Here is a 17937-nt window from a genome sequence, read left to right on the forward strand (position 1 = left end):
GGACACCACAGTGACACCCCAGAGCACCATGCAGAGGGGTTCGGGCAGTACTGGTCGCTCAGATGCCACCAATTTGCATCCAGGCTGGATAGGGGGCATAAAAACCTGCAATGGCTCGGTGCAAAGGCAGCTGCTGGCCAAAAGTGAGATGGAAAAAGAAGGTCCTGGGACAGCTTGTTCCCAGGGGGACGGGAGGTCTGGGGATGGCCCTGAAGCAGCAGAGGCAGGCACCTCCCCACCTCCCTAAAGTTTCCTCTGCTTGTTAAAATGTTTGGGTCATTAGAAAACTTGGTCAACAATCCCCGCTTATGCTAAACAGTCGCTCCCACCACGATCTGTTCAGGGCTCCAGCCTGCTCCCTTGGAAATCAATGGGGGCTTTTTTGCTTAGGATTCAATAGGCACAGGATCAGGACCTCATTATGATTTTTACAGGACTACAAGCAGCAGCGAACGGTGAAACCCCCGAAACAAAGCAACGAACCCTCTGAACCGGGAGCCAAAGTCACCCCTGAAGGGCCTTTACAAACTCTGCCAAGCATCCAGATAAAGTGAAAAATCCCAATTCTCGGGAGCTTTCAGTTGTTTGACAGGGAGAGCAGGAGGTTGATGAGGGCTGGTCGCATCATCTGGACCCAGGAGCATCTCCCGTACCTCCTTGCCCTCAAAAGAAAAGCCTGGATAGGTGTCTCTTTTGCTTTCCCCCGGGAAAACACCCATCTCCCTCCAAAACCCACACACATCAGCACATTGCCATGGAGTAGCCTGATGTTTTAAGGCACTCCAGCAGCTCGTGGGATGACCACCGCTGGTCCTGGTGGCGCAGTGCTCCCAGGGCGCGCTGCCTCGGGCACGCAGGGCAGCCTGCACGGTTTTCCAGCCGCAGATCGCAGCCCCAGACTGCGTCCTTCCCTCACCCGAGAACTTGGAAGCCTTCTCCCTTCTGAGTCATTAATACTTTTAACCCCTCGCAACCTGCGGAGATGGCACGGCCCCAAAATCCCACAGATGCTCGACGTGTAAGCACATGGTAATTGTTTTGCATACGGCTCGGCGCGATAAAGAGACTACAGCGCGCTTCCAAGGTTTAATATAACCTTCCTATTGAACCGAGTCTTTATCTTCCCCTCCTCTCTGGGCTTTGAGGAAGCAAGGCCAGCTCAGTGAAGCTAGCTCCCCCTCTGCTACAAATACCACACCTTTTTTAGATGAATACATCTGAAACTGAAGCGGTTACTGGAGAAGTGCTTTCTCGCTTTGCTGCGCTGCAATTCTTCAAAAATAAAAGCTTCGCTAAATTGTGTAATCTGAGCATCACAGCAAAAAAAAAAAAAAAAAACAAGGAAAAAAAACAATTTAGCTGCTGGGCTTGTCCCTATCCACCTGAACGCTGCAACCCCCCCCAGATAGCCTATCAGAACGATAGGGCAGGTTTAAGTCTGATTACCTTTCACATTTTAACTACTAAGTTTACCAAAGGTTTTACTCTGCTCGTATCTCACAGTTCTTGTTTGCTTTTGATATTACAGAAACTTCCTGGTCATTCAAGCCAAGGAGCTGATACTTTAGGGGGAAGCAACATCAGGAATACCGCATTCGCCGCAGGAATAAAAGCCCTTCTTCACACATCCAGAGCTTTAAATCATATCTACGGCACTTGGCAACCTGAGCTGCGAGCTATCGGGAAGGGGGCACTGGGGCTGTCAGCTCCAATTCAGGGAAAAAGCACATTTTTTTACGAGGTCACCAGATAAACATGCCAAAGAAGGGCAGACAGCAAACTATGTTTAGCTATGATAAGCTACGTAGGAGGCCTAGGTAAAAAAGCCCAGGTATCACAAGGTAATTTAAGGTGCTTTCAGCATCGAATGTGTCTTCAGACATGGCTTTAGCCTGCATTTTGCCCAGGGGGTGCTATGGGATTTACTCTTCCAGCAGCCCGGGCTGCCCGCTTGCAGGGACCAGGCATAGCTTTGCCCAGCTCCAGCCCCGTTTGCTGAAAAAAAAAAAAAAAAAGAAAAAAGGTGGGTGTATGGAGAATTTGTAACGAGCCACTGTCCCCTGGCACCCGGCCTGGTACGTGGAGGGGAATTAAGTTTATAAACCAAACAGTGTTCAGAGGGATGAAACAGCAAACGCTGAAAGCCATCCACCAAACCGCGCTGCCGAACGGCTCGGAGGGTGCTGAGTCAGCAGGCTGTTTCAGGCTGCTTTTCTTTTCTGAAAAAAGCAGAAAAAGGTATGCAGAGCCAGACAAACTGACTCCTGGGGCATAAGGAAAGTTACAAGCATGTAGAAAGCTACAAAAAAGAGGTAAGTCCTTTCAAATGAGGAAACAGAATGAAATTAACATCGGTTTAATCAATCCCTGTGCATCAGGTCCAGCCCAGCTGGGAAAAAGTTGCCCAGCTAGGAAGGGAATTTCACCTGCCTTCCTACTAGAAATATCTGAACTCGTAGCATTCCTGATTAGCATCCATGTACACTAAGAACTGCCAAAAGCTAAACTCTTGGGGACAACACGACCACTTCTTCACCTCTTCTGAAGCCTCAGGGCTCATGCCCAAGCTCCGGCACTGCATCCTGCCCCCTCTCCAATGACCGCCAGCAAAACGTCCCAGCCGGCACAGACACTGAGCTTCAGCTACAGCCCTGCCACGGCTCTGCCTGCCAGCTGACAGGGCACTGTCAGGAAGGTGTTGGTCTAACGCGGCTGTGAACTGGAAATTTGTTTAACTGGTCAGAAATCAGTGTCACCCCCCTGCCTTTTTGGGTCCCTGACTGAAAGAGCAGACGCACGCAGTGAGCGTGCCGAGAGGACAGCTCTCTGAGCACACAGTCCAGAATCAAAGTTCACTTTTACTGACTATACATGAAGGGGGAAAAAATTGTTTCCCAGCCTTATGGAGGCGGAAAAAGCCCTTCCCAAAATTTCACATGAAATTTCGCTTTGTCCAGGCTGCAGGACTGGGTCCCTCTGGATGGGAACTGTCCTGGCGCAGCAGGGATGCTGCACCAAAACTTCAAAACCCATGCTGGAGCAGGCTGCTGGACAGGTACGCTTTCTCCAACAGCCCTGAAGATTTGTTGGAGAGAGTCATAAAAGTTAACGTGCTGGTCAGAGTGGCTTAGTTTAATTGCATGATTTAATTAGCAGATCAACACTTCGCTAACACAATCTTCAGATTTACTTTCATCACGTTCCCTACCCCTTGGTTGTTAATGAAGCCTTAATTAAAAGAAAAAAAAACACCCTCGGATTTAATTGGAGTGACCCTTGCCAATACGTGTAGAAGATGTGGGGTTACAAAGCCACTGGCGAGCACGTTGGTGAGTCAGCCTCTGCCCTGGAACAGACTTTTTTTGCTAGGTAAGGGATAGACAACCAAAAAAAGCCATATTTCATCATCCTTCACTCGTGTCCTCTTATTTTATTACTCAATAAAACATGCCACTCTCAACTTTAAAGGCTTAATTGCCTTTTTTAGCTGCTATTATTAGAGGACAACTTTTTATCTCTTAACTGCCCACTGAATCTAAAGGGTTTCAGGTCTTGGACACGAAGTCAGAAGCACCACCAATTTGTACAGGGGTTCTTTTAGAGGGTTTAAAAACACTTCCCTGAAGGGACCACGTGAACCCCGAGCCCTGCTCCAGTGCCGTGTGGCGAGGGCAATTTCAGGGTGACCTTTGGAACATTTAGGTACACAGAGCCAGGCCGTCTGCAGCGTGCACCTCGCACCCACCACCGGGCACAAGCTGGCTTCATAAAGCAAACCGTCCAAACCCAGAGCATCTCCTGCCACATCCAAGCAGAGAAGTGACAGGAATCCATACGTGCCCCGGCTCGGTTAAATCCCGTATTGGCACCTTTTCCACCCTTTTGGCTCTCTGTACAACTCTTTCAATGCGTGTACACATCTCCGGTTGCTAACTCCCGAATGCTAAGGAGCCCCGAAATTCCCCTTTTTTCACGTATATTGTAGGCAGACAGACACTTACAAACCAGCTACAGGAGACAGGCCAGTTATCAGGAGCTTTTAAAAGTGAAACGCTGCTGTTTCAGTCGGTCTGCTCTCTAAGAAAACAGCCAGCGTTACTTGACATTCACAAATCGTACGGAGTAATATCTTTATCTGAATACTAATGCAAATTGGACGGGCTTTTTTATATTGATGTCTATTCTGTGGCTGCTGAATAGAGTGACCGCATGCTCAAGGCTGCAAAGGAGTTCACTGACCTCCCTAATCATCTCTGTCATAGCCCCTGAATGACATACACATTCAATCCTGCCTCGCCTCTCTACTTTCATTCATAAAAAAAGAAGGGGGGGGTGGAAAAAAATTGACATTGTTCTTCCTGCAGCAGCCCCGAGAAAGGGAGAGAAGAGAAACTCGGCCCAGATGAGGCCCCTGGTGTTTTTAGTTTAGCTTCTATTCAGCAACAGCCCCGCCATCTGCCTCCTTCCTGCCAACAGCCGAACACCTCCCTGCGGAGATGTTAAAACCTGCACCCCCTCCACCTCCGCTAATAGCGAGTATTCATATTAGCAAACATACACATACCTCGAGAATGCCTCCCTTCAATGTGTGTTTTATGTAGCTGAGTATAGGCACAAAGCAGTAGCTGTTATAGCCTTCACAGCCCCGTGTGGAGAATTAGATCACTGGGGAAAAATCCTTCCAAGCCCCTTTATGGAAAATAAGGCCTTAGACTGTAAATGCAAAGCCCAGCGAACAACAACCCTCAGTAATGAGCCAATACCCCATGGCCCATTTGACCAGGAGAAAGAATTTGCTTTTTTACCATGCCGTTCAAAGGCTGAAAAGCAAAACGTGTTTTTGCTCGGCGCGGAAGGTTTATATCCTTTACAGTTGCTTTTGCACAACCTCTTTCCCACCCCGGGTCGGGTGCCGCTGCCCGGCTGAGGCGCCGGGCGATGCTCGGCTGCTGCTTCCCCGCGCACGTGGCATTGCAGTGCCTGCCCTCACAGCCCCCGTTGCAAGCCCCCAGTGCTTCAGGTTGATGGGACAGCCTTGGGACATCGCTAGGTGGCATGGGGACCCTGGAGCCCTCCGCTCGGGGGCCCGATCCTGGCTCCTGGGGGGGCTTTCCCAGCGACTCTGCAGTGAGTGAGCCTCATCAGAAGGATTTCCGCGGGAAATCCCAACGCATGGCCAAGCTCCCCGCTGTCCCAAATGGGATGTTGTCCCCCTGGCCCTCTGGTACAGCCCCACTGCTGAGACCTGCAGCAGGCTGTGACACCTGGGTGCTGACACGGGGCTGCTGCTGGCTGCCCGCACCCACCTCAGCCGCCCTGACACGGCGGTGGCGATGTTTGCCCCGTAAATCATTTCTTTTGGCTGTGAAAAATGAGCCAAACGAGTTACACTAAGAATCTGGTGTTTTATTAGGACTTTCTTGAAAACAAAACCAACCCCCGGTGTGATTTATAGCTTTAACCAAAAGGGGTATGAAAGTAATGCCCCCACCCCCAGCCTCCACGAAGCCCATTTATTCCCCTGTCACTTTTTTGGCAACCAGGCTTCAGACCCTTTCGTGAACAATGGAAACTTTTCTGCCGGGTACATGCAAGCTGGAAGACGGGGGGCTGCGAGGGGGCTCCCGTCCATTAAACAGCTTCGAAAAATAAACAGCGACTCAGGTAGCAGCTGAGGCGTATCAGCGAGAGGCGGCGTTTCAAACCGGGGGTGATGCGTATAAATTTTTTTAAGACTCGGTGACTTTTTTTCCCTCCTTTTAGGCCACTCGACGGGGTGGGGGGGGGGACAACCACCCCCTGAGCCACCTCCTCGCCTCCCTCAGCCCTCCTTATCCAACCTCTGCCCACCGACCAAAGGAGGCGAAGCCCTTACCTGCCGGCTGCCCGCCGCTCCTCTCCGCCGCTCCTCCGCCTCTCCGCCGAGCCGATGGCAGCCCTCCGACGGCCGCCGCCAGGCAGAGGCACCAGACGGAGCCCCAGGCCGCCCCCATGCCTCCGGCACGGCGCCGGGGGAGCGGGGCCGCCGCTGCCTCCCCTCGGCCGCCTCCCGTTTCAGACATCCCCCGGCCGCATGCTGGGCGCCGCTCAGCGCTCCGCTCCGCCGCCGCGCTGCGGGGACAGGCAGGGAGGGAGCTCAGGGGGGGCACGGGACCCCCCCCGGCACACGCACCCCAATATGCACACCCCAACAGCCCCAGCCCCGGGCACACGCACCCCAGTGCACGCACACCCCGATGCATAACCCCCTCCGGGCATACACACCCCGACACGCCACCCCCCTAGGGGAGAAAAGGGGTGGGGGAAGGTGAAATAGTGAAATAAGTAGGAATGGTATAAATAAGGAGAATGGGGTAAGTAAAAGTAATGAGAGTAATGGGATAGTATGGGTAATGAAATAAATGAGAATGATGAAATAAGAGCAATGAAATAAAGGAGGATAGTGGAACGAGAGTAATGAAGTAAGTAAAAATGATGAAGTAAGTAATGAAATTAATAATGGAATAAATAAATACTAATGAAATAAATAATAATGGCATAAGTAATGAAATAAATAAGGATGATGAAATAAGTAAGAGTATACGAAGTGTGTAAGAGTATATGAAGTGTGTAAGAGCATATGAAGTATGTAAGAGTATATGAAGTATGTAAGAGTGAGAGTAACTAAGAGTATATAAAGTATACAAGAGTAAATAAATAAGAATAATGAACTAAGCGCAAGAAAATAAATAAGAATAATGAAATAAATAAGAGTGATAAAGTAAGTGAGAATAATGAAATAAGAGTAAGAAAATAACTAACGACGTATGTAAGAATAACAAAGTAAGGATGTAATAAATAGTAAAAGAAATAACGCCAAAATAACCGATAAGAAAGACAAATAGTGACAAAATGCGGGACCCTAAGACAAAGAATCGGGAGATCGCGAAGCACCGCTCCCGCAGCGGCGGCGGGCAGGGCGCTGAGCGCGGCGCGCAGCACGGAGCGGCGCCTACCTGCGCAAGCCCCGCGGCCGGCCGCGCACCGCGCATGGAGCCGCTGCTGCCTTCTCCTCCTCTTCCTCCCCTTCCTCCTCCTCCTCCTTCTCGTCCTCCGGGTCCCGGCCGCGGTGCCGGCCGCCCTCCCTCCCTCCCTCCTCCGCCGCGGCGCTCCGGCGTCTGCCCGCCGCTGCTCGGGCGCGGAGCGGGGCGGCCGCGCTGTCCCCGCCCGCCGGGCCCCGCCGCCCGCCCCCGGCCGCCCCCGCTCCGCCCCGCAGCCGCGGGGGGCCGCGCCCGCCGCCCGCGCTCCCCTCCCTCCGAGCCCGGCCCCAAAAAGGGAGAGGGAGAGGGAGAGGGACAGGGAGAAGGAGAGGGAGAGGGAGAGGGAGAGGGGGGCCCGGCCCCAAAAGGGAGCCCGGCCCCAGAAGGGAGCCCGGCCCCAAAAAGGAGCCCTGCCCCAGAAAGCAGCCCGGCCCCAAAAGGGAGCCCGGCCCCAAAAAGAAGGGAGTCCGGCCCCAAAAAGATGCTCCCTCCCTTCCCCGTCCCCCACCGCCCTGGGATGTGAGGCTGGGGGAGGTCGTCTCTTAGGGAAGGGGGGTTTGTTAACGTGGGGAGGGCAGTGGGGTGCGTGTGGGACCCGGCGCTGTGTCGCGGCACGCTTATTTATTTATTTATTTTTAGTTTTTACTATTTGGGGATTTTCTCCTGGAGAGGCAAGAGTGCGTTTTGGGAGCTGCTGCAGTTTGGGTGAACGGGGGTGGTGGTAGCGGGGGTAATGGGGGGGCCCAGGTGGAACAGGGCTTTGGTTCAGCCCCGGGATGGGTGCTGGGGAAAGGCACCGTGCCCACAGGGCTGTCCTGCTGTGCCCCATGGCAAAGCCCCCGGTGTGCTGCCCGCGCTCCCAGGGACTCCCTCCAAACACCCAGCATCGCTGGTTTCGAGTGGATGGGAGTAATCGCATCCCCCTTGGGCTCTGCGTGCCTGCTGTCGCTAACCTGACCAGCTACTCCAGTAAAACCTGGTTCGATGTCTCCTGTATCTGAGCAGCTGTGATTTCGGGTGCTGCGGTCATCTCAGGCACCCCCAGCCACAGCGACGCACACCAGCCACTGCCAGCGAGCCACCCGAGCTGCTTCGCGCCGAGAAGTCACAGCTCTGCTTTAATCCCCTTGAAGTAGCAGCTCGTTCACCAAAAATAGATGCAAATATTATCAGAGCTGAAAACGCTTGGCATCAGGGGCCCAAAAAGACTGAGAGCTCGTGTTAGAGCTGAGCCAGGGTTTTTTGGGTCCCAGTGCTGTGCTGAAATCCAGGGGAGCAGGGAGGTTTCGCTCCCAGCGCCGTGGAGAGGTTTGGGGTTGGCGCTGTTGTTGCTGAGACCGGGATCCATCCTGACACCTTTATCAGGGGCAGGGAGACTCTGACATCTCAATACTGCCGCATTGTGTGGGGAGGCATTGAGACGGGGCCGCCGCGAGGAAATCCTACATGTCAGCGGAGACCCTCGCCGGTGACACCGGCAGTTCAAATGAAAACAATGGAGGGAAAAGCAGACAGAGAAAGGAGAGTGTGGTGGTTTCACCGTCACAGAGATGCCTTGGCAGCGTGTCAAGCTGCACGATGTTTGCTCTCGCAACTGCTGCGCTGGAGGTGCCAGAAAATCGATAAAAATAAAAACAGCGGCAGCGGCGTAATTATAGTGGGGACAACACCGCACCGTCATTGCCGTCATTGTTTTGAAGATGACTTTTTGGAAAAGCAGGGCCAGATTCTGATCTCATGTGAAGTCAGCAGGGGAAGAGCGACACCCATTATTGTGACTAATATGAGCCCCATTCTCCAAGAGCAGAGCTGCAAAGAGGATCAGGAGCTTCCTAAGCCCGCAGCTAAAGCCAAAATGTTACAATTTGGGGTGGTTTTTATATGCTGTGACCATGCCACTATGTCAGGTGAAGCCAAAGGCATTCATGATTGTCCTAGAGTGGGATAATAGGATGGAAACGGCCGATCCCAACCAGGCAAGTCCTAATGTTGTGGGGAGATGAAGGTCCGCATCTCAGATCAAGTCCTTTAATGGTTTTGAACTGTTTTTCATTTGGAGGAAAACTAAAGGCTTATAACATTTGGAAGCCCTTTACAACAGGAAATCAAAGAGGGATTGGGATAGTCCTGCATGAAGGACTTCAAGGTTCACAGTTTTCCCCAGAGTGGGATATTTTTAGGTTTCCCGTTGGGTAACCTCCGGGGCAGCACGCGCAGACCCGATTAAGCGCAGATTTCCTGGTGTTGCTTTGTCACTGTGTGGCCACTGCAGCGGAGCCCGGGCTGCAGTGCCGTGCGCTGGAAACGACGGCTCTGGACTGCATCTCAGCCACTTTCTTACTATAAAAAATCCCATGTACTAGTAAATCCTGCACAACACAATTGCATTTTTTTTAGGACTACTACATTATAAGCCATATATTTAGCCCCAGCGTTTTCCTTCCACCTCAAGCTAGGAGCGTGTACTCCCCTGCATGCTGGGGTACTCTCACTGCTGATGTTTGTTCTCCTTTTACCCTTTATAAGCTTTCCCTGCCCAGAACTTTATATTCGGTTAGCCTCTTAATATCCAGAGCTGTCAGTGATGAAAATCAACCCCCTTTCAGCAGCTCAGGGATGGCGAGCGGCTGCTCTCTTCCAAGCGAGCAGCTGAAATACGATGTGATCAGTGATGCTCTCGGTGTCTGAGCTGATCACCATCGCCTCCGCCTGCCCAGATCCCACCAAGGTGGCTCTCTTGGGAAGGGGCTTGGGGAGCTTTGCATGCTCTGAGGGCACAAACAGGGCTAAAACCCCTTTGTGCCTTTCCAGAGCCCTGCCCAGAAGGAGGCTGCTAATCCCTCCGAAAGTGCGACCCGTTGATGGTCTCAAAACAAGTTAAATGCGGGCTGCTATCAGCAAAATCGACTGCAGGTGTGAGTGCTGTGAGCAGTCCCTTCTGCCTCTCCGTCCAGAAGGTGGGGATGGGACAGGCTGTGAGATGCCTGTCCAAAAGCCCTTGGCACCAGGGCTCCTCATGAGTCACCTTTGGTGACATTGCTGGATGAGAGCACGGGATGATGTGGGTTGGGATGGCATGAGCATGCTGAGGGCACGCTGCAGGAAACAGTTCCTGCATTAATACTGAAGGCAGAGCAAAGAAGAAGGCTGAGCTTTGCCACAAGTCTTAATATGCTGGGTGAGATTGACCAGAATTACAGCGAAACGTGGTCACACGAGCCTGAATCATATTGGGTTAGGTACACAGAATAAACATCACCAAATATTTCTTATCACTGCTAGGACCCGTGAGCCAGGCTGAGTGCTGCAGCCCTGCTTTAGCAGCTCTTTAACAAGCTGCTCCTTCAGCCTGATGGACTGCTGTGAGGTTACAGGAGACTGGATTGAAATATTGGTTAAAGTGTGTGTGGGTAGAAGCCCAAATTGCCCACCCCTTAGCACCAAAGGGTTAAGAGCTGCAACGGAGGCAGACCCCGGGATATGTTTCCAGAGCTCATGTCACTATCCATTTATATCAGTCAGGTGCATTGGAATGGCTAAACCATTTTTTATTAGCTAGCCAGCCCAAAGGACTGCGTTTCTGAGTGGGTTTATTGAATTTCCAGCCCATCATCCTTGTTGCTAAGATTAAGGGTCCAAATGATTGTCAGGGCAAACGCAGCACGGGGTTAAGCCACCCCATGAAGGCTTTCTCTGTGCCTGCACATGGATCCCCTGCAAGGTGGCTGCAGCACAGCCTCACCCCGTACAAGTTTTGCCCCATGGAGCAGTGTGGAGAGATGAGAAATAGATGGTCCCAGCAGGGGCTGAGCAATTTGAAGTGAAAAAGGAAGGAGTGATCCAGAGAGACGCACAATGCCTCTTCTGCAGGAGCTGCGTACAGGGAGGTGCTGGCAGAGGTAAGATCATTTGGCAGCCTGGCGAGCGAATGATTGGAGGAAGCAGGGAGGAAAAAAACACTGGAGAGAGCCTGTGGAGGGTGTGAGAAGCACAGATTTCAAACTGATCTTGAAATACTGCTGACTCAGCAGAACTGCTGCACGTGCAGCGTGGGGCTGCTGCGGGGTCCCCTTGACAAATACCTCTCTGAGGTGCCATTCGCTGCCAGCACAGGCTGGGTTTTCCTGGTCCTTGGAGTGAATAATGCCAAAGCTCCGGAGCCTGGAGAGGAGGAGGCAATGATCAGTTCTGCCTGCCAGATCTGCTTGTGCCATCGCTGCACAGGATGGTTCAAGCAAGCGTGGGGCTGGAGCATTGCACACACGGGCTAGCAGGACACTCTTCTTTTGGGGGGCATTAAAATGAAGCCACAACCTCTTTATTCCTCCGCCACCCACAGAACGATGCCTGTGGGGCAATATTAGGGCATTACCACCCCAGCTCTCAGGCAAGTTCTCTCTCAGTGGCACGTTGTCCTGCTGCAGGCAGAGGCTGGAGTACGGGGACAAGTCGGGCATTCTTCGCGCTGCGTTAATACCGCCTGTGTGCTCCACAAGCAGTGCTGACACAGTGCCCTGCCTGCCTCCTGCCTTGCCACATCGAGAGGTGACTTGTACATCCATCTTCTTGCAATCCTTGTGGCGGCTTTGTTTTCCCAGGGAGTGCGGTGCAAGCTCTGCTCTGGGTGTATTTCCCTGCAGAGATAGCGTGTATCGGGCGTGTATTGCCGTACGAAATAAATATTCTGTGATAGGCTGTGCTGCAGAACTGAGCAGCTCCCTAACTTTCTCATATCCCTTTGATATAAGAAGCAACATGCACATGCATTCCAGATCCTTCATGCAGCTTCGGGGTGGAAAAGCGACTCAGGATACTTTATAAACAGGGATAAATCCTGCAGGAGCTATCCTCAAGGAGAGCTTTGTCATTATCTCCACATCACGCACAATCATTGCAGAGCCCAGGAAGGCAAACAGCCTTCCCAAATGCCACCCCCCTGTCCGCATCTTTCAATCGTAGAACCACATCCAGCTTCATCCGAGCAAAGTGATAGCTGGCTCAGGGATCCTGTGCTGCTGCAGAAACGTGATTCCCCTCGCGCAGCACGCTGGATGTCCAGATCAAACGCGATGAAGAATGAAACCCGTGGTCGGGGAGGTTTGGCCTCCGCCATCCCCGAAAGGCCTCTGCGTAGTAATTGTGGCATAAATCGTTTCATTCATCATTAGGAGAAAAACATTTGCGGTGTGGAAAATGGCAGTTACATAAGAAATTGGATAGGAGGCAGGTAGGTATTGACTTTAAGATGTTGCGTGGAGCCAATGCCTTTAATCAACAAAGGAAATGTTTGCATGTTAATAGAACTAACAATGAAACCGGAGTCGTGTTTTGACAAGTATTTCCAAACATTCCAGGAACACTGCGATGCTCTAGCAGCGGCTTTCCCGGGGAGGTAATTGATTGCTCGAGTTATAGCAGGGTTTGCAATGCGTGAGCAGCCTTGTCGGCGTGTGCCAAGCCACGAGGCTGGGGTGGGTGTCCTGGTGGCACTGCTGGAGATAGGAAGGTGGCTGCGTTTAGTAAAAAAGAGTGCTTTCTTCCCTGCAAAATAGCCAGCAGGCTTCTTAAAGAGAGGTGAGGTCAATGCTGGGAGCTCTTCCCAAGAAAGAAATTCTCTTCTGGATTACGCTTTCATCGTAAGAAATTGCTCATCTTTCATTCATCGAGAATTTGGTGGCCAGGCCCCCTCACCAGCTGGATTTTGCCCCATTTTTTCACCTGTAGTGCTGACACATCTGAGCTCTATCTGTTCTGAAAGTAATCCCCGAGTCACATAAAATGTGACCATAGAAGTGCTGGGGGACAGATGTATTGTAGAGATCAGTCCTGCAAGGCCGGCATGGTTTGCCATGCTTTTCTCACTGATTTTGTTTTAGGTCAATAGATTGGATGAATCATTTATGAGCGTTTAGAAACACTGGATGCCAGGTACCGCTCGTCTCGAGAACCTTGTAAACGATTGACCAGCTGGTCAAAGGTGTGTGTTTCTTTTTTTTTATGGAGAAGACCCACGGTTTACTCCCAGATTTGCCATTAACTGCCTGACTCTGGAATCTTCCCACCCTCCTTGAGCATCTCCTGGCTTTGCAACAGTTTGCCACCCTTGTCTGCAAAAACTGAAAAATCCACAAAAGTTCAAGTAAAGTCAGCCAAGCACCTGAGGTAGGAATCTGATGGACCTGGGCTGTCCCTATGGCCAATAGAGACAGATGCTTCCAAAACATGGGGTTTTGAACTTAAACTGCTTCTCGTGGTGCCTGTCTATGAGGATAACAGAGGGATCCTGGATGTTCAGCAGCCAAAGAGAGGGAGTTTTCACCCCATTTTAGCAGGTGTGGCTCTGTGGGTGGAGGTGGGCTTCAAGGCTTCACTGTGGGGCTGGTAAGAGAGGCAGCATCCCTCTGAGTCCATGGGGAGCAGCTGGTGGGAGACCCATGGTGGAGAGCTGTGTCCTTGCCATGCTGAGTACTGCAGGATCTGGCCATGAGCAAGGGGAAGAGCTGGGAACAGCAGAGGCAGATTTCACCTTTGTTCTCTCCGATTCTGAGCTGTCATCACTGAAGGCTTCATTTCTCCAAACCACTGCCGTGCCTGAGGTCAGGCTCGGCACCCGATGCTGTTTCACATCATCACAGCAGCTTTAAATCTGAAAGATCTCAATTTCTATCGAAATGGATATAGGTACTTCTGAAGGCATTTTTACAGCATAACCCTAGTCTTCCTTAAAAAAAAAAAAAAAAAGGCAGCCAGAATAACCAGTGGTTTTCAGTCAGTGGTTTTTCATCTTTTTAATTTGCAGACATCCACATTTTTTTCCAGCAGAGGTTCAGACCCTTGTATACTTAAATTGAAGACTACTGACAATAGGCTCATTTTTCTTGTTAAGTTTTGTAGACCATTCAGAAGAAGTCAGAGTACCCCAGAGACCAACAGACTACAGTGAAAATGATTGAAAACTGCTATATATTTATTCTTCTGTAACTAAATATGATTTTTTTTTGGCCATATATTTATACAGACTGTCTACTTCGGCCTCTATAGTGTCTGGAATCTGTGGGTCTGGTGGTGAGGGGGGACAAGCATTTGGTCCAAGGCTGAATCTAAATATTATTTAGGTATTTGCAATTGTTTTAGCGATATCCCTACGTGGACAGTGACTACAACATTAGCTGGGAACATAAATGGATAAATCAAGTTACTCCTCTTAATCATTAGTTGCCAAACTTGATGCAAAGTGTAGAGAAAAGAGTTCAAATGAATCAGGAAAATAGCAATAATTGCCAAAAGGCTTAATGTAGTTTACAGAGAAATGGCTTCTTAATTGCTTCTTAATTGCTCTTGATGGGCTCATGGGAGGCAGGATGCAAACACTGCAGATTGTACAAATGTCTCCAGCCCAGCACAGGAGTGCAAGCCTTGTTTTTTTGGGAGGAAGAAGGAAAAGTGTATGAAGCTGGGTACTTGAGAAACAACAATGAGTGGGCAGCTGCAATATCCACTGTGGTTCATCCAAGTCACTCGGTTGGGACAGCGAATTTGTGTTGTTTTCCGAAATTCAGGCATAGTATTAATAATATGCCATGGTAAAACAAAAGGCTGCGTATTGCCAGGAATATATTAGCTCCCTTTTCAATTGAGAACACAAGTAAGAACTTGGTTGAAAAGGGCATATTTTCTCTGTGGCTGTTGATGCCTCAAACCATAGAAATATGAAAATATTTGCAATAGTTTCTATCTGACTATGCAGTGCAAGGGGGATAATCCACCGTCAGCTTGATTTCTCTGGGGGCAGTTGTGCAGCCAGGCTAAAAGGGATATCTGCAAATGGAAAAAAAATACCCAAATCAAACAATCTGAACTTTGAAAATATCTTCCTCCCTGCAGCTGACAGTGCTGGAGTTAACCTGGGAGCGCTCTGTCTGCAAGCCAACAGAAAATGAGAATGACGCTGTGCTTCCAGCAAACTGAGCCGCTCTCAGGGTAATAAGGAAGACAAGGACACTACAGAGAAGTTATCTTTTTTTCTTGAAGGCTGTGTGACAAATTTCCAGTCACTTCTTTGCCAAAATCGTTCCATAAATACTGGAGATACTTGATTTTATCCGCCCTGAATTCGTAGAAATGTCGAAGCGTGTTCTCACAGGTAGCCGCAGTTAATCTGAGCAATCTTGAAATGGCTTCCAGCTTTCTGAAGTTTACATTAAGTAAAGATTATCCAATTATAGTTTTCTTTAAAGATAAGGTCAATGGAGAGACATGCTAGATGACTAAAGTATGCTACTTCTACTTCATACATTTCTTTCATGGCACATTGTGAGACAGCTCTAAAATTAAAACACAGGTTTTGACTATGCAGAAGTAAATGACATAACAATATAATTGAGGGATAAGCACGGCAAATGATGACAATTGTTGGTGAAAAGTATTACTACTATCTAAAAACACACCATGTAACTATGGATTTCATCCAGATTTGTACATTAGCTTTCAAAATACCTGATTTCATATTTTGATTTCAGCCAATAAATTACCTGTAGCCTGACTCAAACATTTGAAAATAAATGTTGACTTTTCAGGAAACTGTAAGCATTGCCAAAAGGTTTGAAGTCAGACCAATGGCTGGTGATGGATTATTTTGCCAGAGGAATATTGTGTTCAGAATAAGGATAAGAGGAATATGTGAGTTTTGTGTTAGGAAATGGAGTCATATTCTAACTTTAAATTCTGTTTCTCTTACAAAATGTGAAATATATCATATTTGTTCCTACCTCACTGCAGCCTTGGAAAAATATGTTTTTCTTGTGTAAATAGGCTCAGGCAGATTTCAGAAACCTAGTGAATATTGGTCCTATTAAGGCCAACCATGAAGTTAATATTGTTTCAGCATGTATCAGCGTATCAGTGAAAGGTTTCATGGAAAAATTTGTAATTAAATATTAGTGTAATGTGTCAAACTGCTAATAAACACAATTTAAAATAAGATGCTGTGGCTTATCGTAATGGAGCTGGGTGTACCTTCTCAGGGCATCCAGGAGGAAAACTACGTGGATTCTGTCCTGAGCCCACCCTCTGCTCTGGGAAGCAGTGTGGGTGACCACAGCAAATAAGTACCCGAACTACATGAAGGACACAGCTTCTCCACGTCATCAACAGTTAAATGAGTTGGAAGCCATGGTGTATGTTCATGACCTCAGGCCAATGGTGGTCTAAAAGGGAACAAATAATTGCTTGCCATTGGATTCCTTCCTCTTTCCTCTTCTTTTTTCTTTTCCAGTTCTCTGGCTTTCCTTTCCAACAATGCCAAATTGAGGAAGGCCTTTCCTTTTGCCATGTATTTTGCAGGTGGAAGAGTTTTTGTGTTGAGACACAGCTGCCCCGTTGTTTGCAACCTCAGCTCGTTGCACACCAGCACAGCCAGGACAATCCCACCTCCAGCCGTGGGCGGACGTCAAAATGCTAACCATATGGTTGGGCCAGAGAGTGAATGAGGAAAATTCCCCAAATCAAACAGCCTCTTGCGGCGCTTTTAACATTGTGAGTGTTTATTTTTTTACTTGGTGATGTTGGAAAACTTTAAAAGATCTGTGAATTTAACTGAATAGGGTTGGTGAAATTTTCAGGGAAAAATTCAAACTGTGACAGTTATTAGGTCAAAAATGAGAAAGGTTTGGGCTTTAACTGTTGCCCTGTCAAAGGTGCCTGATGGAGGAAGACTAAAAAATATTAATGCTCCTTTGGGTAGTGTGTGCAATAATTACTTGTCCTTATTCCAGTGCTTTATATGTCCTTATTCCAGTGCCTTTTATTCTGTTGCACTCCATCTTTTTTCCCAGCCTGTGTTTGAAATGTCTCCCACTCACGTTGCCTTTGCAATGACCCACATGAAAGGGAACCAAACGCTGCACCAGCATCATGCCTGCAGACCTATCTCTATTTCTATAAAGCCCCTGTATTTTGGGAGCTGGCTGTGCTCTGGCACCATGAGTTACTGTTGGTGAATCCAAGTCAGAAGACACGGTGTTGTTTGGGTGAAAAAAATGCTGGAGGGTATTATGGGGAGCACGAGGGTGTCCTGAGAGCTGTTATGAGAGAGGACCTGGGGTAGGAGAGAGAGGAGGTCCAACTCTGAAAAGGTGATGTCTTGTCTTGCCAAAATCACCTGTTGTTAATTTTTGGGTGCTTGCCATTTTCTGTGTTTTCCACCTTGGTCTGTGATATTATTTTTTGCTCCCCCAGGATGCCAAAACCTTAAAGGGCAGAACCCGAGGACTGTGCCTTTGTGGCTAAGCAATGAAGCTAACCCTTCTCTTCACCAAATATATTTGCACAGCCTGTTCACACAGGCAGAAAATACAAGAAGTGGGATCCTTGCAATCTGGGCCAGAATTGGTGGAAAACTAGATTTCACTTCTCACCTCTTCATATTCACACTGAGTTTAGGAATTGCCGGCAACCAAAACCAACCCCATTTTTACTTCCAGAAGAAAAACATCACAGATGGAGGGACCAGGCCTGGGGCAGGTTTCTCAGAAATGGGAGAAGGTGCAAGAAAGCAGAGAGAAGCTGAGTGGGCAGAGGGAAAGGGGGAGAAGAAACAAATTCCTAACGAGGGCTCATTGCCACCCACCAACACGATGCTATGCTCCGATGCTGCAATGTGCCATGGGAGCACCAGCACTTAGCGGAAAGGCCAGGATTGCATGAAGGTGAGGGGAAAACAGCACTGGCATCAAAATGTCACAGCACAACACCTTCACCTTGGGCTGGAGCCAGTGTGGGCGTTTGGCAGGTTGGGGGTTGACAAAGCAGCCAGCGATCACCCCTGTGGCACCAGGTGCCTTGTGCCTACGGATTTTCCTCCTAAAGCAGTGAGGTGGATTCAAACCCTGTCTCTGCCTCCCTGCTGTGATCTCCTTGG

At 49.4% G+C, this 17937-nt stretch overlaps 1 protein-coding gene across 1 annotated transcript in view; it reads right to left on the reverse strand.

The window, feature by feature from the left end:
* Positions 1–6062, reverse strand: part of FGFR3 (fibroblast growth factor receptor 3) — a gene marked incomplete at both ends in the record, with an annotated part of 51841 nt that extends 45779 nt beyond the window's left edge. Inside the window, one exon of the mRNA XM_084285946.1 lies at positions 5876–6062. Within this exon, the coding sequence (XP_084142072.1) occupies positions 5876–6062 (187 nt within the window). The remainder of the gene's footprint in view (positions 1–5875) is intronic.
* Positions 6063–17937: the final 11875 nt, after the last annotated feature.

Source organism: Netta rufina, assembly GCF_964035555.1.
Source record: "Netta rufina genome assembly, chromosome: 4".
NCBI classification, from domain to species: domain Eukaryota; kingdom Metazoa; phylum Chordata; class Aves; order Anseriformes; family Anatidae; genus Netta; species Netta rufina.